The 24,190-nt window shown below is 39.2% G+C and overlaps 2 protein-coding genes across 4 annotated transcripts; one reads left to right on the plus strand and one right to left on the minus strand.

Annotated features, from left to right (window-relative positions):
* Positions 1 to 3,646: 3,646 nt before the first annotated feature.
* LOC123515038 (protein JTB-like) lies at positions 3,647 to 9,782 on the minus strand. Of its 2 annotated transcripts, none has more exons than XM_045273423.1 (4): positions 9,371 to 9,782; positions 7,900 to 8,054; positions 6,601 to 6,694; positions 3,647 to 4,270 (listed from the first exon to the last, which is right to left on the minus strand). In XM_045273423.1, exons 1-4 carry the CDS (start codon positions 9,424 to 9,426, stop codon positions 4,108 to 4,110), a joined length of 468 nt encoding a protein of 155 aa, XP_045129358.1. In that variant the 5' UTR covers positions 9,427 to 9,782; the 3' UTR covers positions 3,647 to 4,107. The 2 variants fall into 2 exon arrangements, with proteins under 2 accessions (XP_045129358.1, XP_045129359.1); XM_045273424.1 differs by lacking the exon at positions 9,371 to 9,782 and adding an exon at positions 9,169 to 9,302.
* A 1,411-nt stretch (positions 9,783 to 11,193) lies between these two features.
* LOC123514989 lies at positions 11,194 to 22,510 on the plus strand. 2 transcript variants are annotated; one of them, XM_045273296.1, is made up of 7 exons: positions 11,194 to 11,742; positions 13,455 to 13,593; positions 14,226 to 14,311; positions 15,018 to 15,122; positions 16,101 to 16,247; positions 20,101 to 20,137; positions 21,405 to 22,510. In XM_045273296.1, the coding sequence occupies exons 1-7, from the start codon at positions 11,686 to 11,688 to the stop codon at positions 21,425 to 21,427; spliced, it is 594 nt and encodes a 197-aa protein (XP_045129231.1). In that variant the 5' UTR covers positions 11,194 to 11,685; the 3' UTR covers positions 21,428 to 22,510. The 2 variants fall into 2 exon arrangements, with proteins under 2 accessions (XP_045129231.1, XP_045129230.1); XM_045273295.1 differs by lacking the exon at positions 20,101 to 20,137.
* Positions 22,511 to 24,190: the final 1,680 nt, after the last annotated feature.

Raw genomic sequence — 24,190 nt, forward strand, 5'->3', positions numbered from 1 at the left:
GATTAGACGATTTTATTTGCATAAGGAAAGGTCTATGGAGGTCAAAAGATTAATAGCCATGTCTTCACTATTTTAATCCCAACATATGTTTCTGAAACTGTATAAAATTGTCACATAGTAACCAGAATGAATATGAAAACGTGTCCTTTTACGGAAGAGATTAACTGTGGAAGGTGAAACATGATACTACTAATGAATACCACGCGTGTTTCAGAAGCCAAGAGTTCATTCCTAATAAATCAACGCGTCCTTGTTTAAAATCCATCGATGGTTCCCCTTCTACAGTGACGGACAGACGGCCAAGTTGACAGACAGACAAACCTTGATGTCGAAATTCTACAGGATAACATTAACCCCTTCAATATTGGGACACATTTTCTACCTTGAGATTTGTGTACGATTAGACCATTTTATTGACATCAGGAAGAATCTATGGAAGGAAGAAAATTAATGGCCACAGTCTTCACTATCTTAATCCTTCACACTTGTTTCTGAAGCTGTATAAAATCACCATGTTGTAAGCAGAAAGAATATGGAAACGCGTCGCGGATCTGAAGGGATTAAGGGCTGAGAACGTTCAGGGCATGGGGGGACGGGGAGTAATCGAAACGAAGAGAAAAAAGACTATTTACCTCGAGACTAATGTTATTTGTTCTTGTTTAGCATTAATAGAAAACTGAGAGAAATGGTGACATCCTTTTTGCTTGTAATCATAAGACTGAAGGAAGGAAATTGTAGAAAAGCTATCTTGATGCATGTGGCTTATTTCTTTTTACCCCCATACTTGACTCTCTCTCTCTCTCTCCCTCTCTCTCTCATGTGTGCGCAGACATCAGAGAGAGAGAGAGAGAGAGAGAGAGAGAGAGAGAGAGAGAGAGTCACATGACTACATTCATAGTCTACATATTTACTTCTCATGCTTCAGTCAAATGGCGCCAGTATCCTTGACATAAACAAAACAATAAATACCGCGAAAAACAAGTCCACTGGGAGCGTTTATCAGTCCTGCTATCTCTCCTCTTCCAGGTTGTTAGATCTAGCTTTGAAAAAAAAAAAAACAATATTGGTGCTAGCCTACTGTCTTACACTCTTCCGCCATCTCTTTCTTCTGGTTTTTATATATTGTTAGACTTTTTTTTCCGCTATTTCCTTCCGCCATTTCTTATTATCCCAGTCTCTTATCTTATGTTTTAATTTTTCTTTCTGAATTTATTTTAACCTCTTCAGTACCATGCCGCGTTTTCATATTAATTCTGGTTACTATTTGGCGATTTTACACAGCTTCCGAAACTTATGTGGGGATTAAAACAGTGAAGACTCAAGCGATTAATCTTCTGTCTTCCATAGACTGTAGCTAATGTCAATAAAAAGATTTAATGGTATACAAATCTTCAGATAAAAATGCGTCTCAGTAATGAAGGGTTAATTTTTACTTCTACTGTTCATTCTAGTACTCGTGAGTCGTAAAACTCCCCGACACTACATGCACGTTACTAAGAGAGAAGCTACACGATACACACCCGGGTTTGTTGCCGGCCTTCCCTTTCCCGGTGTAGCCTTCCTCCCCCCACCACCCACCACCCAGACAGGTAGCCACACCCTTGACCTAACTCGTGGACTCTCAATCAAGGTCTACCTGGTTAGCAAGGAAGGTGAAGGTCCCTTACCTATACTACTACATTGGCACCGGTCCCTCTTCTCCTTTCCTCCCCGCGCGCGCCAACTCGTCCTTTCTTCATTCAGCCTTTCAGACTTATTTTACGAAGGCTTCTTAGATAATTAGTTTTTTTTTCATGATTTATGTTGAATTGACTGTCCAGAATTATGAAAACGTTTTTGAAGACTCTTGGAACCCCTGCTGCAATCAGTGAATACAAGAGCCGAGATAAAACAGACACCGAAATGTTTGAGAATGCCACAGCTGACCATTACCCATTGGACCCATTTCTTTTCGTGGTTTCAGAAGAGATATCTCGCACACGATCAGTACTCTAGTTAAATCAGGCATGAAGGTTGAACCACCTGGGAAGATATAAGTTGCTGCCACGGTGAACAAAGCAAGAATATACTACACGGATGAGGGAGCGGCAGATGTGTAACCCGGGAATTCTAGAGGACCAGTTTTTATGAAGGAAGATTGGGAAGACGGTCTCCCGGACACTGCTAGGCCGCGGGAAGACACCACTGGCTACTCGCTACCCTTCCCGTCCCTTCCACGTGATATTGTTTATATTCAGAGTGGAGGTCAGCCTGTAAGACAGTTGTGCTTTGGTTGGAAACAATAATCTAAGTTACTATTTGTATATGTGCACACACGTTATGTAAGCAGACTCGTAAGTCTCGCTCATACTTTACCTCAAAGCGTTACCCGACATTATATAAACTCCCCAACGCTCCATGATGTTAATGTCAAGAGTGACAAGCAATCACCTATTGCACACTGCTGGCTAACCACGACCAACGAGTGTGAGCTGTAACGGGCGTGCAGCATCTCGCCCTCTGCCCCTTGCCCACCCTAGCCTATTGCACTGCCAGGAACTCGGTCTGCTCCTTTCCCGATGATTTACTTGGCCATCACCTGTCCACCACTGATCCGCAACAACATGCTCATTACACACACACACACACACACACAAAGATGTGTTGAGACTTGGAACAGTTTGAGTGAGGAAATGGTGTCAGCAAAGAGTGTGCATAGCTTTAAAGAAAAATTGGATAAGTGTAGATATGGAGACGGGGCCACACGAGCGTAAACCCCAGGCCCTGTAAAACTACTAGATAAATACAGCTAGGTAAATACACACACACACACTAAACTCTCAAACTTCCTGCCTGCTTTTGTATTTCCTTCTGCCGTTGACTTTAACCCTTTCAAGAGGAAAGTATCGAGAATTTTCACTAAGTAATTTTTTACTACTATTTCGATGTCTTCTTCAGAAACGAGAGAGAGAGAGAGAGAGAGAGAGAGAGAGAGAGAGAGAGAGAGGGGAAGGGAGGCATTTGTATTTCTGACAGCTGCTAAAGAATCCTGCTTACTCTCAATAATTCTGAATCCAGCGCTGCACTGAGCTAAGCCTCCTTGTAAACACATGTCTGTCTTAGAGAAGAGATGATAAAAGAACTGCCTTCACCTTCCACTGTGCTCATTCCTTTCAGTGCTTCCTCTTTCAGCTGCATTCCCTTAAGCTAGGTACTTCCCATGCTGACATTCATCATTACCACTGCTACTCAATTATCAACGATTATTTCATCTCTAACATTTGAAGTTTCACCATTCACCTTTACACAGCTTGAAGTTTTCTAACTAAGACAATCTCTATCAGTCTCCCCTACTGATAAACTGTGATTCACCCATCCATATTGTAACAACTGACTAAAACCATTTGTTTATGTTGGTTCTAGCCTTGATAAGCACCTCAACTGGAGCAGACATACAAAAAGCAGAAAATACAGAAACATGTAGTGTTAATAAATAATCCTTCTGTTAAATTCAACTTAACAGACTTTTGGTACTGGCAGACACCCCTTACCCCCACCAGTAATACATAAAATTCATGGTATAGGGTATCACGTACATGCATACATGTAAATCTAAAACAGTAGTCACATGACTGAACCTGGGAAGTGATAGGACAGTAAAAGCATCTTTATTATATATAAAGCATGTTTCATTCCATCAGTAAAATAAGCATCAATACTCCAGGAGTCTCAACAAACACACATAACACAGGAATATCACTTGATGAGGCATGACTTATGATTGTACTATACCCATAACATAAATGTATACCCCACTTGAAAATGCATCCACCCATTGCTGTCCAGTAACTAGGAGTAGATAGAAAGCTTTCATGTGTGACTAGATGATTGTGAGTATGTGGCGGCAGTGATGAGGAAGAGGAAGAGTTCATCATAGTAGCAACATTAGGATACATGTCTCAGAGTAATGATGATGAATGAAGGTGAAACTATGTAATATAGATGGAATTTTAGCATTCTTCTTCATACATGCTTCAATTTACACAATGCCTAAATCTCACAACTCTGAATATACAAAATACCACAATATATATATTATATACTTGCTTCTATCATCAAAGCCTACAATCAAACTCCTGCTGCAACTTGTCGCTGTATCCGCTGGACAACTCTGTGGTCAAGAATCTTCTGCCTGGCCATGGTGGCCAAGCCAGCGGCCATTCCCAAAAGTGCCATCATCGCCTCAAAGATCCAAAAGTGCCGCTCCTCCAGCCACACAACACGGTCACACCTGTAGTTAACAACATGTACTCAATACTACTTCTTTTAATTACCATTTAACTGCTGGACTATCTCTCCTTCAATTATCCACAACTTTTTTGACATTTACTTTAGTCCACAAAATACAAATCTTACCTCCTATTCTGTCTTGGTTTCCTGTGTCCCCATGCAAACAATTCTTAGAGTGTAGTGGAGGTGAACAAAAAAAGGTCCATTGCTTTTAACAGAGCTGTGACTAAACTCCACTGAGACATGGTGATTTTAGTGAAACATAAGCAAGTCAGAAGAAGAGTTGCTGACATAGAGGTGGCAAACCACACACACAAGCTCATTTAGTAAGAATACAAAAGACAGCAAATGGAAATCATAATGGTTTTGATGACTTGAATCACACAGCAGGTTGATTCCCAAAGCAGTGACACGTGGAGCAACCATGACTGCCTGGGTTCATCTTGTGGTGCAGCACCTAAAGGTGGCCGTCATTACACTACAGATGAACCAATGTAGCAACAGAACTGTCACAGCCAGCCAAGTCACACTCAGGCCTTGAACTTGACTTGAGTGGCAAGGCAGTTGTTGCAAGTGGCAAGACATGTGTTTGTCAATGTCCTGGTTTGATTCCTGGCTAATCTATCCTGACTTTAGATTAATTTCTCAGTATTTCCAAGATGCTCTAAAGCAGACCATCATACCTGCTGGAGCCATACCACATATGCATTGATCACCTTTTAAAACACTGCGGAGAGGTCCCAATGATATGAGCAGATACGTTCCATTTGAATTGTTCGTTATAGCAAATTCTCATATAACAAAACACATACGAAACTAATGGAAAAAAGTGTAAGTTTTGTGATCCTTGTCAAAGTTAAGTTTTCATGCTAAAACATATAATGCCAAACACAACAAATATGTCTATACTATTACAGAATCATCAATAAAGTAACCTGAAAGAGAAAACACCACACAAAGACCATCATTTTGCATAATTTAAACATATGAAATGTGCAAAAACACTCACCAATGCATAGTTAATGTGACGGTGAGGGCAACTGGCTCACCACTCCTGTCTCTCTCAACAACTTTTACCTTCTTCACTCATGTTATTGGTACTCCAGCTCACTTAGCCTTACTATTATGACTACATCAGAACTCATCAGCCACTTGAAAGGCACAGTTAGCACTTGAAAGGCAAAATAAGGCACAATCTATACATCATCTAGTCAGTCACACACACAACACCACTCTATAGACAGTGAATGAAAGAACACATCAGCAGTGACACTGTAACACATCCAAGCACTGATTGATTGCATAAAGCACTGTACTGCATTCTAAATATAGCACTTGCAAGCAAAATTACTATAGAGAACAAGTATAATAACATGCAGTAAGGCTGTAATAGTGAGAGTTTGAGAATCAAGTCCAATTTAAAATATGACTGACAGGGGGAATGAATGAACTATAGAGACAAGGGATAGGTGTGTGGTTGCCTTCCAGTCCTCACAAACACGTCTCTTCATGTCTAAATCAAAATACATCAACACAAAGCTCAGATGAGTCAGTGGGATAGTGCAGGAAGGCACATGATTAAAACTTTGCAGTTCTACTCGCCTCACACTGTAGCTTGTATCATCAGAATTTTCCATGTACATAAAAGAAGAGAGTTCTGACTAACACACCTCCCATCATTGGTTTCTTGTGTAATGGAAGCTCATCTAACGGAACTTCCCTGTAAATCAAACCAATGGAGATAAGCTAGTAGTGATTATCCCTCTTACATCCCCATTCTCTACCTAACTTGTATATATGTCTACCTCTTAAGTATCAAGACGTATTTCCATATTCATTCTACTTACTATTAGATTGCTTTATACAGCTTCACAAACTTATGTTGGGGAATAAAAAAAAGTGAAGACTGTGGGCATTAATCTTCTGACCTCCAAAGATCATTCCTAATGTCAATGAAATGGTCTAATCATGCACAAAAAACAAAGTAAAAATGTGTCCCAGTAATGAAGGGGTTAAGCTTGCATTTCTGGTACATATAGTTGTTGTTTTGTTCAGCTTTCCAGTTATGAAATTGTAATGAAGACCAGAGACAAATACTAGCGAGTGACAAAGATGAAAAGCAACACTTCCTCTACTGATGTGCTAGCAATGAATCATGAGTGAGGGACAGGACTGCAACAAACACTGAGAGGATAGGAAGACTAGACCACTTTTCCTGGTAAATTAATGTTAAGAAAAGAGAAAAAGAATATTTTGAAAGATTAGATCCATGGTAGAACAGTGAAATGAAAGGAAAAAAGCACAAGCAACACAACACATCTGTTTTCTTACTTGCGGAAGACTTCTCCTGTTTTGCTGCAGTTTATTTTCTGGCGGTACTTTGCTGAGCTGCACACTGACGGATTACCACTTGTCGTCTCAAAAGCTGCAAAGTGAATAAGGCAAAAATTAAAACTAAGTCTAGATATTAAAGAATATCATAGGAATCTACCAATTTTTGCTCTTAAAATATATAATGATTTAAATATATTATTATCTCTATCTTGACCATTGTTGGAAAGGCAAGAATGGACACCAGTGAAGAGTGAGGCCCATTCATCATATCCCCATTATAACCTTAAAAATTTCTCCACTAATGATCAGATACACATAACATCAATTTCTCCCACACATCTCTCAAAAAATCCACAAGAGGTATGATATAGCTACAATAAAATTGTTCAAACACAATAACAAGACACAACACAAGAGAACTATGAGGAATATATTGAAATATGCAGTGTGGGAGACAGAAAAGACACCACTCCTCATTCAGATTAAACCTGCCAGCCTGTCTTGTACTCTTCACTATGTCTTGGTCACCTACATATTCCTGTGCACATTTAAAATGTGAAATAAATGTATAAAATATTCAAATGTTTGAGGATAACATCTGCTTCCTTCTCTAATTATCAAGACTCAACACAAACACACTTCTCAATGCCTACATATAAGAACATCTCTTCCCATGTAAAGCACTCCTCTTTTTTATCTGTCAAAGCTTATCAACACAAGGGATATCTGTACAAGCCAGATACCAAGCCAAAAAAATAATAAGTAAACACACACACGCACGCAAGCAAGCTCACGCACGCATGCAAGCACACACACACACACACAAAGCTCTCCAATACAAGACACTTTTACATTCTCAAAAACATGAACCAGACACCATATGGTTGGCTCTAAAAGTTTCACAACATGTTACAGCAAGTTGAAGGTTTAATGACCCACTGAAACAGGAAATATCTCCATGGTAATGCTGTGAAAAGCTGCATAATTCTTAGAGCCAACTGTACCTGATAGTGTCATCAGTACACTCTCCTCCACCGCACCATCACTAAAGGAAGCACACCACATTTCCCACAGGACACATCTACCAATTCAGTCATTTTTAGAGTAGTGACATGTTTCCTACAGGAGCTGTGCACTGTTTGGTAGTAAGTTCTTGCATACGAAATATGCTGGAAACTTTAATTTTGAGTAGGAAATATGACCACCTTTGTGTAGGATATGTGGCAGTACTCCAATTATTGTAGCTTTGTAGAAGTGTATAGCAACTACACCCTTTACTAAACACTGCTCCCTTACCAGTACATGGCTGACACTCCTCCAACTCCTGCACCTCCTCTCTCATCCAGCAGAGTTCCCTGAGTGTGGTGTTTGGGTGCTCTGTGGTGTGTGTGTGGGGCCGCGTGTCAGACGGTGTCAGCTCATTCTCCACAATGAGGACCAGCACAGACAGACTGCAATTAAAAAACGATCACATGTTTGGAACTGCCATCTCACATATGCTGGTAAAATTAACTTCACGATACTAGAAAAGCTGTTAGATATGGAGAAGATAGGCTATATTGAGTTACACTGCAATTTTATCAGACATTTTCTCCTCCGATTCCTACTAACTACCTTGTTAGGTTTAATGTGGAGGAAAAAGGAAAAATTATTCTCTCATCTGTCTCTATATTCAAGAAAAAAAGAAAAGAAAATAGATAAATGAAGTAATCTGCTTGTTCTTTCTGTAAACTACATTTTCTATGAGGCCTGGCTGATCATCAATCAGGAACTAATGATTTGCGATACAAGCAAAATCAAAATTAATGCAAAACAGACCATAATCTACCAGAAAAAAAGCTTCATCCTGACAAATAAACAGTGAAGCATTAACAATCATTGGCAGTGTTCCCAAGAGAAGATTGACGGCAGCTGGTCTGTGGCTGGTGGTGGTTAACTGTCACGCACCACCACCACGTCACCCAACCTAACAAAATTAACTTTAACCAAACCAAACTAACCTAACTCAATCTGACCATAGCTAAACTAATCTAAGCTAACCTAACTTTATCAGTGACTTAACCTAACTAAAAAAAAAATTCCTTTCATCATTATAATATATGTTGCTTATATACATTAGGGTTCAAAATGCTTGGAATGAGCTTCAACTGATGAAAAGAGTAAGAAAAGTCATGTTGAAACTAGGAAAAGAGTAAAATAACATTGTGAAATAGATGATTTTGACACATTTCATAAAGACAACAGTAATCGACACTTTTCCTCAAAGTTATTTAACCTCATAAGACGATTTACACATCTTTGGACGGCTTACAATACAATGGGCACAAAACAGTATGGCAGGAGAGAGAGAGAGAGAGAGAGAGAGAGAGAGAGAGAGAGAGAGAGAGAGAGAGAGAGAGAGAGATAATAAAGCTAACAATAAAGACAACACAAAACAATGCAGCATAATAATCCCGTACTTAATCCAACACACAGGGCTTGTGACATGGTTGGGCCGCCAGACACCAACGAATCAGGCAGGGAGCAAGACCCATCAATCGGCCTGACCTCAGCTGTGTGACTCACCTGGTTGGCTCTTCCTTATTGCTATGGTTAGGCAGACAAGACATGCGATAGCCCAATTTTACGGGTACGCCAGTCTATAATGGGAAGAAGTTACTGGAGGCGGTGAATTCTAAGAAAAAAAGACTGAGTTGTGTACCCTAAGCAGATCAGTTTGTCAGTCACTTATTTGACGTGGCAGAACTATCAGTATCAGGTCACTCACCCGATGAGACACGCAATGGCAATGATCATTCGCTTCTTGGAGCACGATTCGATCATATTGGCGAAAATTTAGCCACTCAGCGGTGAGAAAGTGGTGCAATAATAAGGCCACATATGATTCCTTCTCTCCTCCGCTCGGCTTCCTTCCGCTGTTTGTTTACATTCAGAGGTGACGTTTTCTTCTTGTGTGGTTGCCTGTCATTCTTTCTATTGCTTTTAAGTCTTTTTTTTTTTCTTCTTTTCTTCTTTTTACTGAGGGATGTTCTATGAGTTATTCATCTCCGTCTCTATCATGGGTCTAGTTTCCTTGGTCTCCATACACGGGTAAAATTCATTCACTTCTGAAATGCAAAAAAACTATTTCAATGGTCTATGACTTCTTTTGGTACTGATTGCAATGTAGAGATTCCTTGCCATATGATTCTCAATAACAGTAGCCCCACATCAGGTGAAGGATTCAGTTTTCCTTTGATTGGTTCAGCCATCTCGAAAACTCAGCCGATCAGTGTCACCACGTCATCCATCTCTCTCTCTCTCTCTCTCTCAAGGAACTCCTGAGCGCAAAGCCTCAGAAAGAAATGACAGTTGTGCCTCACTCCTTTCTGCTTCATCTCTTTCTTCTCCTTTTCCTCTTCCTCTTTCCCTCCTTCTCCATTGCTTGCTACTTACGATAAGCACTTTTCTATAAGGAATGTTAATTAGACAGCCGGTGGATCTCAAACCTTTCTACGCGACGCTCCTTAGTAGTATTGTATATCTTGGCAATGTTTTATTCACAGGTGTAGTAACATGTCCTGCCGGATGTTCTATACACATGCATTTTGAGCCGTAGCATGAAATTCAAGTATAGTTTGGAGAAGATAATAGTATTTTTTTTCGAAGTATCATATCACCGCTAGTGGATAAATTAATGAATTAATGGTTAAGCGTTCTTTACATGATGTCGTCCCAAGTAGGTGTTCATAGTCTAATAAAATATGTACCTTGAAATATACAAACAAGCATTACAAGATGAGGCTTCGCCAATGTTACTGTAAAAACCAATAGTTTATTGAGTGTGTGTGTGTGTGTGTGTGTGTGTGTGTGTGAAACCGATTGCTTGTTTCCTCATTTACGGTTATCAGATACCGCTAAAGTCATATGACGGTTTGTTTACACATGCATACAGTTGGAAGTGTGTACAATAGCAACTCGGCTTGGTTGAGGTTTGTGTGACGCACATGGATAAACACAGTAACGCTTATCTCTCTGTTCATAATTCGATGTGTAGCAAGCATTTGTAACAGAGAATCATTATCTTTCTGTTGATGAGGAAAAAGAGTGTGTATACGGACTTTCTGTAGAGGTTTGACTGTTTAGTAATGTCGGTGTGCGGTAACATCTAGACAAGAAGATAAGCGTGGAAACATTGGGGCTTTTTTTTTCTTTCTAGACATGAAAACAAGGCAGTAGTGGAAGTCTCTCAAGCACGGCTCCTTCCTCCTACACAGCCCGTCAAGTCAGATTGTTTTCGTCAGCAGTATATGATCAGTTGATTTTACGCCATACAGGAAATGCAGCGTCGGCACTCCACGAGTCCACACATACCTACTGTACATACATGATCCCACCCTTTAACAACCTCCACCGCTCTGCCTCTTAGCTCAAGCTCCACTTTCTCCGTCAGAGATACTCCCTGAATTGTGAGAGAAAAATGAACGGATTTTTGTAGCTTAACGTATCGCATACAAGAATATTCGTAACCCCACATCAAGACAAAACATTCGTGCTGTCCGCCGCGACAAGTCTCCGTTTCATCTCATTGCGTGGGCTCAGTGGGCTGGGCTGGGCTGGGCTGGGTGAGCAGGCTGACTCACTCACTCGATACCAGTGATATACATGGCTATTTCCGCTTGACACTCTCGCAAGTAAAGATGATAAGTGCCTATGCAGAGCTGTGAATATGATATATTATTTGGATTAACAATTATGTCAAGCGTAGCTGCGTCTGAGTGCCAACCTACTTAGGGTGGTGGAAGTGGCTTTCAGGAAGAGTGTTGGATTTTGACGCCAAGCAGAGTCTTGTGACGTGTAGCCTACCACCTGTTTGCCGCCTCTGTATTTTATCGCCTCTTTCATCGTGGTTGACAAATGAGTGTCATAGATAAGATAACAATTGCTGGTTGTGATAATAAGAGCGTGGGTCGTAGATGGTGCATGGTATGGTCGCCGAGCAGTGTAGCGCAGGAAATAAGATTACCAGCATAGCTATCGCTCTTGGGAAACCGCGCCATATAGTTTACAACTATACCGGGAAAGTGACTGACGTGCGGCAAAATGTGTGGGCTAAAGGCGCTGCAGGCAACGGGTATCGCTATGGCAGTTTTTGCCACGGTAAGTGTTTCACGGCGTCTTGGAGTGTGTGTGTGTGTGTGTGTGTGTGTGTGCAGTTGTAGGGATATCCACGAAGTATCATCATGTCTGTTTTCCACTCTTCCACTCTTTCTCGTTGAAATCTTGAATCCTTATTGACTATTCCCAGCAGTCAGAGAGAGAGAGAGAGAGAGAGAGAGAGAGAGAGAGAGAGAGAGAGAGTTCTCCAAACTGGAGTCTGGAAACAATATTTTTCACTCTTAAAACTCTTCAGATCCTAAGGTTATTTTCCTTCTTTCTCTTGAAAATATACAATTTTTAAACTATATTTACCCTCGTCTCTTTCATAAAAAAAATTTATAAAAAATGTTCACTTATCTAAAGTATTGCTTTTCACTTCTCTAAAAACAAATTTTCTTCCTACAAAGCCTGGCTGTTGAGTGATTTTATCAGACATCTGTTTGTTCTCACACTCTACCCGTGATAGTCTGGAGATTTTTTTTGTTTAAGTCTTTAAGTAGTATCCTTATAGTTATGGGAATGGAAGAAGCGCCTGTTCAAGCAAGAGTTAAAGCAGCCGTGCTCTAGGTACAGTACCTACATAATATACGTCACAGGTGTGAGCAAACTACGGCCCGCGGGCCGCATGCGACCAGTCAAAGGAATTCATGCGGCCCGACAAATGTGAATTTAAGCGAGGAAGTTAATAATCAACAACGCCAAATAGTATTGCGAGCATTTAATTTTCTTCCCGCAAGTGTGCGCATGCGTGTGAGAGTGGCTTTTTCTTTACAAACCTTAATTATGTATTTGAAATATTAATGATTTTGAATTGATATACTATGCGACCCTATAAGATTGTATAAAATTGTGATTTTTTTTTAATGTGGCCCTAACACTGAAAAATGTGCCTACCCCTGATATGGGGCAACGTTACGTCTGCCACGAGTATATGAGCAAGCGATCACAACAACGATTTCTGGAAAGATAGATGCAGCACGTTTTTTGCAGCTTGTGTGTATTGAGGCTACATTCCTCCCTCACGCTACACAAGAGTTCTGTCAACATGGAGAATATATTATATTTGTAGTCAGAAAACGCTCTCCAGATGGGACTGTAATTCATACGAGTATCCTGGCAGTGATGACAGCAAGGAGAGAAATGAACCGTATGTGAAGTGCTAGCTAGTGCCACGCTGAGACTGTCTTGTATAGATCAGCTAGGATATTATTCATACTACTGATAAGATAACAATTGACTAAAATTTAGAACACAAAGGGATACACACACAAAGGGATTCAGAAGGTAGTAGCAGTAGCACCTGGTATGTCCACGTATGCTAGACTGATATAGACTCGGATCAAATAGATATAATTCATATCAATGATAAAAGATAACAATAGACTAAACCACAAAATACATAAAAAGAAGGAAAGCATCAATAGCAATACCTGGTAGGCTATGTGTGAGGTGATGTTTGTCTCCTCCGAAATTTGTGTTCCCCCTTGTGATTCACCTTGATTTTTTTTTTCTATTATTCTTGAGAAAAGGAGGAAGATATTAAGAGGTTGGACAGAAGATGGACAAAGATCGAAATAATGAAAAACAGTATAGCAGTAACAGTTGGTGGGTAGTTCATCTTGCTATGGCTTAATTAAGTCTATTTTTTTTTTTTTCTTTTGTCTCTCTCTGATATGTGTGAGGTGACCAGACTTTTATTGTTTGATCTGCAGCTGGTGGGACTGGGCACGGAGGGGTTCTACGCCTGGAAGGTGTACGAGGTGGACCACTGCGTCAATGTCACCCAATTGGACTTCGACTACGAGCCTTGCCTGGACCTGAGAAACCAGTCTGACGTGTGTTACCATGAAGGTGCGTAAGTGTTACGTGGTGCAGGCCAGTCCTCGACCTACTGTTGTGAGGATGATGAGGGTTATGCTGTTAGTTCTATTGTTACTATTAGTACACTGTTACCATCACCAACAACATCAATACCACCACCACAACAACCACTATTACTACTACTACAACTACCAGTCTTCACCTTCTTTTTTCCTTCTAGCAACACAACAACAACAAAAGCAACAAAAACTTAGTGTACTACGATTAATAATACCAATAATTTCATCCGCCAGCCCAGCAAGCTTTATGATAAGATGTTGGTCAATGATCGCTTTCATCTCAAACAGCTGTGAATCAATTATATTCCATACTTGTCTTCGTTATTTAATCCGAGTTGTCAGGTTAGATCAGGTCAAGTGTAGGTCGAGAAGCTTGACCTTTGTATCGGCGCTTCCCTGATGTTGTTTCTTATCTTTTAATTCTGCTCTCTCCATCAAGTTCTTCCGCTGACTTTTTCTCTTCTTCCATATTTCATACACTATTTCCTTCTTCTCTTGTATCCTTAGATGGTCAAAAAGTAATTGTCCTATAATGTTTTCTGCATTCCTACCGAGGCTCCTCCTTGAGTGTGTTGACTGCAAGGTTGTCTGCTTGTTCCTCAGAGCTGGAGGTTCGCAGTTACATAGGCCTAGTGGAAGGCATCATAGGGACTGTCGCTGGCATCTGCTTCATTATTGGATTTGCTGTTGTAAGTATGCATATTCTGTTGCTTTACTTACTGTTAGAACTACTACTACTACTACTACTACTACTACTACTACTACTACTACTACTACTACTACTACTATTACTACTACTACTACTACTACTACTACTACTACTACTACTACTACTACTGCTACTATTACTGAAAATTATATTAATAATAATAGTAATAATAATAATGATAATAATAATAATAATAATAATAATAATAATAATAATAATAATAATAATAATAATAATAATAATGTCCATCTTTAAACCAAATTACCTAATATACTTTGATTTTTTTTATTATATCAGTTGCATATATCACTTAATCCTTTAATGTATACTGTTGATCTACATGACATTGCTTTGTTTCAAAACTAGGCAGATTTCTGCATATTCTCATCTCTCCTTATGTTAGTTTAGTTCCTTGCTGCAGTGTCATAATATTGAGTTTCTTTGTTGATGTGTGTGTGTGTGTGTGTGTGTGTGTGTGTGTGTGTGTGTGTGTGTGTGTGTGTGTGTGTGTGTTCACTGTTTGATCTGCTGCAGTCTCAGACGAGACAGCCGCCCTAGACGTTACCCTACGGAACGAGCACAGAGCTCATTATTTCCGATCTTTGGATAGGCCTGTGTGTGTGTGTGTGTGTGTGTGTGTGTGTGTGTGTTCTCTAATGACCGCTCTTTCTCCCCTTCTCCCAAAGATCAACCTGCCTCTGATCTGGATGTGGGTGGTGTGGGCGCTAGGCATCTCCGCTTATAACGCATACTGCATCTATGACTACTTTACCACCATACAGGATTTCACGGTGAGTACAACATACCTAACCTATATTCCGTTCAGATATGCTTTGCTCTCTTTCTCACCACAGCTACTTTCCAAAGTAACAGAGATGATCAGCCGGGTTCTTAACTCTATTGTCTCCGACTTTCCTGGATTTTCGCTCTTCACTACCAGAGAGGGTCTGTAAACTGTAAAGTTTACAGTTTACACGACGAACAATTATGTGGATGGCTCGCGGCAAAAAGCCCAATCCCCGACTATCTACAGTTCTACACCTTACAGGCTGTAATAAACACAGTAACACGAGTTTCTGCTAATACTGCATCAGGTGAAGTCACAAGTAGAAAATGTTCCACACATATACATTTTGAGGCTATCTTTAGCCATGCGGTGAAATTCGAATGTGGCAGAGTCTCACATACAACGGCTGAGTCAGCGTCTGTAATTATATTGTGTCGCACGGTCAGGCAAGGTAGTACTTGTCAGCCAGCCTATTATTAATTTTTTTGTTAATTACAGCTATACTAACATCGCGTAATGCTTGTCAGTAAATCATCTGTCCGTCAAGACTACTCATCTCGTCACTGGATACTGCAATACTGTAAAACTTGTAAAAACGGCCGAATAGCTATCATAATTTCATATTAAAGACATTTCGCGTCAACACATAATTTCTACAAGTATTGGGGGTATTGCAGTAGCCTGTAATGAGATAAGTAGTATTAATGGATAGGTGACTTACCGATAAACATTACACAATGTAAGCATGACTGTAATACGTGGTAGATTAAATAATAGGCTTGCTGACGCCTTGCCTGGCCCAGCGGTGCGGGGCGGGACGGGGAGAGTGAAGGGAGGAGGCTGCGGCAAGTCAGCTGTTTGAAATTTTAAGTCGAGATTGAAAAAGTGAATACACTTAGACAACACTGCATGATCTTGAGAGAGAGAGAGAGAGAGAGAGAGAGCTTGCATATCTCACCTCACGCTGTGCTTTTCCTTTCAGATCGACTGCATTGAAGACAGCAAGTTCTGGGACGAATTCATTGATCAAGACTACGCTTACTTCTTTATCACCGTCACCACCTCCGTCAGCTGCTACGGTCTGCTCTTGCTGGTGACCATTCCCGTAGCGTCAATCATCACGCATATGGTAAGTGCAAAGACGGAAAGGAGTGAGAAAGTGAGTACAGACAAAAGGTAATGAGGCCACGTCACAATCCTATCTCTGCGGAAGAATATATGTGGGTGATGATAACAACCGCCATATCAAGAGAGAGAGAGAGGGAGAGGGAGGGGGGGAGAGCTTGTGTGTATATATAGCAATAATGATGATAGTAATGGGGCCTGAAAAATAAACAATGCAGTTAAAAAAGAAGAAAAATAATTAGGTATTTGCAAGTTAATTAAGCTGTAGGATTTATTTATATATTTGCAAGTGTGTGTGTGTTTCACTGTTTGATCTGCTGCAGTCTCTGACGAGACAGCCAGACGTTACCCTACGGAACGAGCTCAGAGCTCATTATTTCCGATCTTGGGATAGGCCTGAGACCAGGCACACACCACACACCGGGACAACAAGGTCACAACTCCTCGATTTACATCCCGTACCTACTCACTGCTAGGTGAACAGGGGCTACACGTGAAAGGAGACACACCTAAATATCTCCACCCGGCCGGAGAATCGAACCCCGGTCCTCTGGCTTGTAAGCCAGCGCTCTTACCACTGAGCTTTCTGATGTGTGTGTGTGTGTGTGTACATATACTTAAAGTTGTATTATATTATAGCTTGTGGTTACTGTACTCGTCCCTGTAGATATCAGTAACGTTTAATGATGATGATGATGATGGTGATGATAATGATGATGATGATGATTGGGGAAAGGGATAGAAAAATTTGTTTATTTACTTATTTTCTTTCTCTTCCCTTTCTTTATTCTTTTGTGAGTACTTTAATTAATGCTCTTAATATGATACTGTGTGTGTGTGTGTGTGTGTGTGTGTGTGTGTGTGTGTGTGTGTGTGTGTGTGTGTGTGTGTGTGGTCATATCTGTCTAATCGTCTCTTTACAGAACTGAGTTAAATTCGTCATGCTTCACCTTTTAACTTTTTTTTTCTTTTTTAATGCACAAAGGACTATTGATATGTTCCACTGATCTATCAGCCTGTGTGTGTGTGTGTGTGTGTGTGTGTGTGTGTGTGTGTGTGTGTGTGTGTGTGTAGACATGAACGCATTGCCATGTCAATACTACTAATGGTTATGTATGTGGCTTCGTGTTACTATTTCGCTTTTCGTGTGTGTCATAGAAGTGATGTGATGTGACAGACTCGTGATTCTGGAAAGTTCTGTTCTCTCACTGGAAGTATTCAAAGGCGCAAAAAAGTGATTGGTCGTGTTCACATGGAATTTTTCTTTTTTTTCCATTCATGATTTATATTGTGAAAGCTACCTCTGAAAAACTCCATTTCAATATCCTTCACAAGAACCCATTAACCCTTCAATACTGGTGAAACATTTTTACTTGAGATTTGTGTACGATTAAAACATTTTATTGACATTAGGAAGGGTCTATGGAGGTCAGACGATTAATGGCCAGAGTCTTTACTATTTTAATCCCACATAAGTTTCTGATGCTGTAGAATATCACAGAATATTAAGCAGAATGAATATGAAAACGTGTCATGGTATTGAACGGGTTAAAGGTAATAGAGATAAGAAAAGAAAATAAATAAACTGAAACTTTCGATAATCTGACCGTACCTCCATTACATTCAAAAGTGACACGGGTTTTTGAGGACGCTTACTGTATTCTCATGGTTGTAGTGAAATTTACAAGATTTTCCACATAATCAGCAAATGAAACGATCTTGAGCATCCGGCTGATAAATAATCACTGGGGCCTTTGATAATAATTGTGATGAGAAAGTAAAAAGCTTCTAACTACAATACTCTGTAAGGTTACATACTTTCAAGTCAAGTGGCGAGTTGACTCGCCTCCCTTTCCTTCCACTGCTCATGGTCTCAATCAGAGGCGGACACACAATTATCCCAGAGTGACGCCCACTGATGAGGAGCTTATCGCCGCGCCTGATAACACCACAATGAACAATAAAACGTTACTCACACCTATGGCGCCTCGGTGTTGTGTGCGAGTACCAAAGCATGTTTATTAACCTGTTGCAAAGTTAACCCCTTAATTCAGTAATGGGACACATTTTTACCTTGAGTTTTGGGTATGATTAAACCATTTTATTTACATTAGGAAGGGTCTATGGAGGTATAAAGATTAATGGCTAAAGTTTTCAGTATTTTAATCCCCACATAAGTTTCTGAAGCTGTATAAAATCACCAACTAGTAAGCAGAATGAATATGAAAACGTGGCATGGTACTGGAGGGGCAAAGATGTAGACAGCTGGAAAATCAGAATAATATTAACAGTATTCCGTATCTGTAAACGCTATGTATTCTTATGAGAACATTTGAAAACGTACGAAGATTATAGTCCAGTTTTTTTTCTGATGTTGCAAGATCTTTTCTTAGTACTCATCTACAGGAATCATGCATAAGCCTGGGAAAATTCTAATTATGACGGTACACGTTTGAGATTGCAGTCACTGGAAAACGTGTTTATTTTCTTTTATATAGAAGAGCGGAAAACTGGCCAAGGGTAACATAAAACAAGAAAAGAAGGCCCACTACGTTGTCAGTCCCTTTTGCAGGATTATCCCTGACTGATTTATACTGCTCGATCTTAACCATTCAATCCAGAATTGACACTGACACTGCCTCCATGAGCTGCTCTCCTCCCCATGTTGCGATCCTGTACGTACTACTGGGAACACTCTAACCTGATATAAGAAATGCATGAAAAAAAATAAAACTGAAAACTGGTGAAACATTTTGACAGCATGGGAAAGTTTTATCTCTATGAAACTATAAATTGATGAAATAAACAAACAAACTGATAAATAGCTCTGTCCATTCAGGCTGCTACACTTAGTTAGAGTTCTAATGTTGTACCTGCATAAAGCGTTACCATTTACTTGAAAGACAACAGAAACCAATCAAAATACAGCAAGTCTGTTTAAATTTATGAATTCCGGGACTCGGAGCTGTCAAGCCCAACAGCCAACAGGTTGTTTAATTGATCAATTGATTCGTGAAATTTTAATGTTTGGCGTCGGAACACTTCATGAGGTCACGCAGCGTTATAGTAAGCTCTTGTGTAGTCTTGTGTTACCATCACGCTATACTTTTTCATATCTTGTACGTATATATGATTATAAAGATATATTTTTCTTATGATCATCGTGTTGGGATGTTTGATAACTATTTTATATGCTGATCAATTTTCTTTCCCTTTGTTAATCAGAAGCACATGTTTACGGATTCTCTTGATCAAATCTAATCTAACTGTAGCAGATAGCATGACTGGAGCACTACACTATCAACCTCCAAAGGAATGTGACGGGCTGGTGACTCTTCATTACACGTATGAGTGGGCAGGAAGTGAGTGGGTGATTCTTGTATCAACTATTATCATCTTCAACAGACTAAAGAGGGAGATAAAAAGAGCTACTATTGCTCACTCCCCTGGGAACAGACCACTAACTACTTACTGTCTTGGGAATGTGAATCATTTTAGTGAGTAGTGGATGGCGTGGTCAGCAACATTCTTAACCCCTTCAATACTGGGGCACATTTTTGCCTTGAGATTTGTGTAGGATTAGACCATTTTATTGACATTACGAAGGGTCTATGGAGATCAGAAGGTTAATGGACTGTCTTCATCATTTTAGTCCCACACATGAGTTTCTGAAGCTGTAAGAAATCACCAAATAGTAAGCAGAATGTATATGGAATCGCGTCGTGATAACTTGGATGTTACTGAAGGGATTAATGAAAACAATGACAATCTTAAGTTAACGGCAAACTCTGTCTATCAGTAGCCACCCAGATGAGCCAGAATGATTTTACCACACTGCAAACCTTTCTTACCCGCAGGTTGGTCCTCACTCTTCAACAATGGGCAGTTATGAGTGTAAGTAAACGTCTATATTGAATAACACTTTTATTTCAGCTTCACGATTCTTTCTAGCCTTTCAGCGACTTTGTATCAAGAATCAATAATATACCCCATAACTTTCCATCAACTTTCATCAAAATTTTCCTGTACTTTACAAAGCAAGATGGTGGTTGGTGTGCTGCGACCCAACACTGTAGTGTACAGATAAAGATAGATAGAGGTGATTTGGGTTCGATGATTCACGCGCTGACTCGCAAACTATTCAATATACGTAATTTCCTTTAGAACCATATTCTGAAATATTAATGCCAATATTTTGAATATTTTTTCAAAAGTCTCTCGTCGAAGTCACATGGACTTTTATGTTGTTTTTTTTCAGGATTTTATAAACAATAACAACATTTCTACCTGACTCATATGAGAAACACTTTAGAATCCAACTACTGTAGTTATCTCTGTGGCCTTTGAAAATAGTCACGATAAAAGATCAAAGCGTTTCTGAATGCGGTCTCTCTCTCTCTCTCTCTCTCTCTCTCTCTCTCTCTCTCTCTCTCTCTCTCTCTCTCATACACTGTTGCCAAGGGTGAGATCCAGCTCATCCTTTAATGACTGGAGTTCCGTACACGCCGAGGTAGCTGCCACACTTTTGTCATTCAATCATATCTCATCTTTTCTTTTCTTTCTTTTATTTTTCAAGATATCATTCCTCAGTAAAAGAGCTTTCCTTTTTTTTTTTATATCAGCCCATGTATTTTTGTATCTATCAGTGTGTAATTCACCTCGGTCGCCTGCTGGTCACCCAGCCAGTCTTCCCCATTACGGAGCGAACTCAGAGCTCATAGACCGATCTTCGGGTAGGACTGAGACCACAACATACTCCACACACCGGGAAAGCGAGACCACAACCCCTCGTGTTACATCCCGTGCCTATTTACTGCTAGGTGAACAGGGGCCACACATTAAGAGGCTTGCCCATTTGCCTCGCCGCGCCGGGATTCGAACCCGGCCCTCTCGATTGTGAGTCGAGCGTGCTGTGTGTGTGTGTGTGTGTGTGTGCCTTTATTATTATTATTATTATTATTATTATTATCCATATTACTGTTATTATTAGCTTTATTATCACCATCATCGTTAAAATGTTCTTGTTTTTTATTTTCTCAAGTAAGCAACGCAAGAAGCACTTAATAAAAAAAAAAAAAACGAGAAAATCTAATGAATTTTTTTTTTTTCTATCGGCAACGTACGTGTCACCAAGTCTGACTATTTTCTTTTATTTTTACAGTACAAGAAAGGAAATATGGCTAACTATGACTTTGGCACTTACGCGTGGGACAACGATGCTTTTGAGATGGACTAGCACCAGCACCACCACTGACTGACATCGCCAGGTACAGGTCTCAATGTCGCCTCATCAACACATCAACACGTCTCTGTCAGCTGACCCATTTTAAAGATGTTTGTGCATTGCAAACGTACAATATGACTTAAAATAATTTGTTAGCTTCCTTAGTCATAAATCAAGCCAGTGCAAGCTTTCCTTGACTGAGGAGAGATCGTACTACTACTACTACTACTACTACAACTACTACTATTATTATTATTATTATTATTATTATTATTATCATTGCTACTGTCATTATTGTTATTATTATTATTATTATTACTGTTTTACTTTATTTTTTCATTGTATGGTGTTATTAGCACTATTCTTGTTAGTAATAAAAAAAAAAAACATGCTCCGTAAATACACAGTCAGTTTTGTAATTTATCTGTAATTATGTTATGATAAATGACATGAAAACGTGTCTTGGTAGAAAAATTCGTGTATTACAAAATGAAGACTAATAGAGCAAGAAGGATCTGCAACTTTCATACAGCTGTAGTAAATTTTCATTCTATTTGCCTTTTGCATACTCATGTACATATGTAACTGAAAAATATCAAAAGTGCAAATAATCTCTCTCTCTCTCTCTCTCTCTGGAAGATCATGGTTAATGCTCTTCACCAAACACCTTCATGTGGAAATACTATAACTTCTCTTTGCTAACATATATTTCTTGAACCTGATGGAACTAAGTAGGTTATGAGTTTTTCCTTTGCAGTCACCCAACTGTTGTATGTATGTGTCATCTCTGTAGCTTCATGTGTACCAAGAGCGTGTGTGTATTTTGTACTAGACAGTGTATGTAAATAGGTAATAGTAATGTAATGATCTGACGTCTATGATGTCTGTAGGTGTAAATACATTCATCCTGTTTTCAGGATTGACTAGATGCATCAAGAAAAAGTAAGATTGAGTCTCACAATGTGCACAGAAATCACATTTATAAATGAAATTGAATATGTTATCATATACATTACAATAAAAAAAACAGTTTTCTCTTGTTTTCTGCTGCTTTCTTTAATCCTTCCATTATTCATAGCATCTTTCTGTAAGTATAGCAATTATCCACAACACTCAATGTGTCAGCTGATCAGTCTGCAGCTGCAAGAGGCAGTACACATCTGACATGGCAAAACTGTACTTTACTGTATATTGTTGAGGTGAAGTATCTGTGCTGGTCAGACTACATACATGATGCCTGTAAGCAGCAAAGTCCTTGTTATTTTGTTTCATCTTAAGACACACTTAATGCAGGAGTGCTGTAAACGGGTAGGTTACTTGGTTATTACATACAATGTGCACAATGATAGCAGTCTGGCACTTGACTAAAGCAAGACATTACCACTCCATAGGATAAGAAAGATTAGTATTATACATATTTGCATAAATAGTAAAAATAAGTAACTAAATTGGCAAAAGACATTTTCATGTTTATTTAAAGAATTGAATAAAAGAGTCCTCATGATGGTGATGATTGCAGATTCACTACCAAAAAACACACATAGTAGTATATACATAAAGAGTTTCACACACTTGACCTGAATAAAATCAGTGACAAGGACGTTCACACAACTCATACACAGTTTTGTACCATAAAAGTATAAAATATATGCAATGCTCACAAGTACAAGAAGTCAAAATTTCAAAGCACTACATAGGACTGGGAATACAATAAACATCAACTTTTACACTACAGTGAGGAACAAACTGCAAGTCAAGTGAATACAAAGAAAGATCATGTTTTACAATATAGGAATAAGAATTTATATTAATGAGGTCACTCTCATGAAACAAAAGATGCCACAAAACTAAAACTGATCTTTAGTTATCATGAACATACAAGACATAGCCAACCTACAACAGACACGCCACAGACCAAGGGACACCAAGCCAACCAACACAACACTCACCATTAAGGACACGACAACACCGTGCTTAGTCCATCACTGCTTCAGTCTTAACATTCTTTTAATGCATATTGTACTAAATTTCAGTTACATTTCAGTTTGTATATACATACATATACACAAACACCTTTCATGTTAATACCATTACATTCAGAATCTGTCAATTTTGATCAATTAAACAGTTATATGTATACTTTCAAATTCCAGCATTAATTGCAAAATGCTTAATCTTGCACCAAAAATCTATTTCCATAATAGCAGTAAAGTATTTCAGGTTTTCTCAAATACTCTTATTAGATGCATACATTCAACAACAATAAAAGGTGTACAGCAATAGAGTAGAGCACAAGTTACAGATGCATACACAGACAGTACATGTACAATATACAGTACACTGAGAATGGTTTTTGAATGTATCTATTTCCTATGCACACAAACAGGATGGAAAATAATAAATTCATATGAAAAAAGTGTTGTCTCCTCTCTCTCTCTCTCTCTCTCTCTCTCTCTCTCTCTCTCTCACCTTAATGAAAATTTATTCAATCAGGATACCTTTATATATATATATATATATATATATATATATATATATATATATATATATATATATATATATATATATATATATATGAAGTCAAAAGGAAGGTGTAAGCATGTATTTTCTTTAAACAGGGATCAATGCACATACTAAGCATATGCACCACTTGACTAACTTCAAGAGAGCAGATAACATACATATAAAACAAGTGCAGTAGCCTTGTGCAACAGAGCCACTTG

Source organism: Portunus trituberculatus, chromosome 38, assembly GCF_017591435.1.
Source record: "Portunus trituberculatus isolate SZX2019 chromosome 38, ASM1759143v1, whole genome shotgun sequence".
NCBI classification, from domain to species: Eukaryota; Metazoa; Arthropoda; class Malacostraca; order Decapoda; family Portunidae; genus Portunus; species Portunus trituberculatus.

What these genes read in the sequence shown, in the direction of transcription:
- LOC123515038 (XM_045273423.1), bottom strand. Translation starts at nt 9,426, where the DNA reads ATGATCGAATCGTGCTCCAAGAAGCGAATGATCATTGCCATTGCGTGT. An exon ending in GCCATTGCGTGTCTCATCGG is followed by an intron (nt 8,055 to 9,370) that starts GTGAGTGACCTG and finishes TTTTAATTGCAG; the next exon opens with TCTGTCTGTGCTGGTCCTCA. An exon ending in GGAGTGTCAGCCATGTACTG is followed by an intron (nt 6,695 to 7,899) that starts GTAAGGGAGCAG and finishes TTCACTTTGCAG; the next exon opens with CTTTTGAGACGACAAGTGGT.
- LOC123514989 (XM_045273295.1), top strand. Translation starts at nt 11,686, where the DNA reads ATGTGTGGGCTAAAGGCGCTGCAGGCAACGGGTATCGCTATGGCAGTT. An exon ending in CCACCATACAGGATTTCACG is followed by an intron (nt 15,123 to 16,100) that starts GTGAGTACAACA and finishes TTTTCCTTTCAG; the next exon opens with ATCGACTGCATTGAAGACAG. An exon ending in CGTCAATCATCACGCATATG is followed by an intron (nt 16,248 to 21,404) that starts GTAAGTGCAAAG and finishes TTATTTTTACAG; the next exon opens with TACAAGAAAGGAAATATGGC.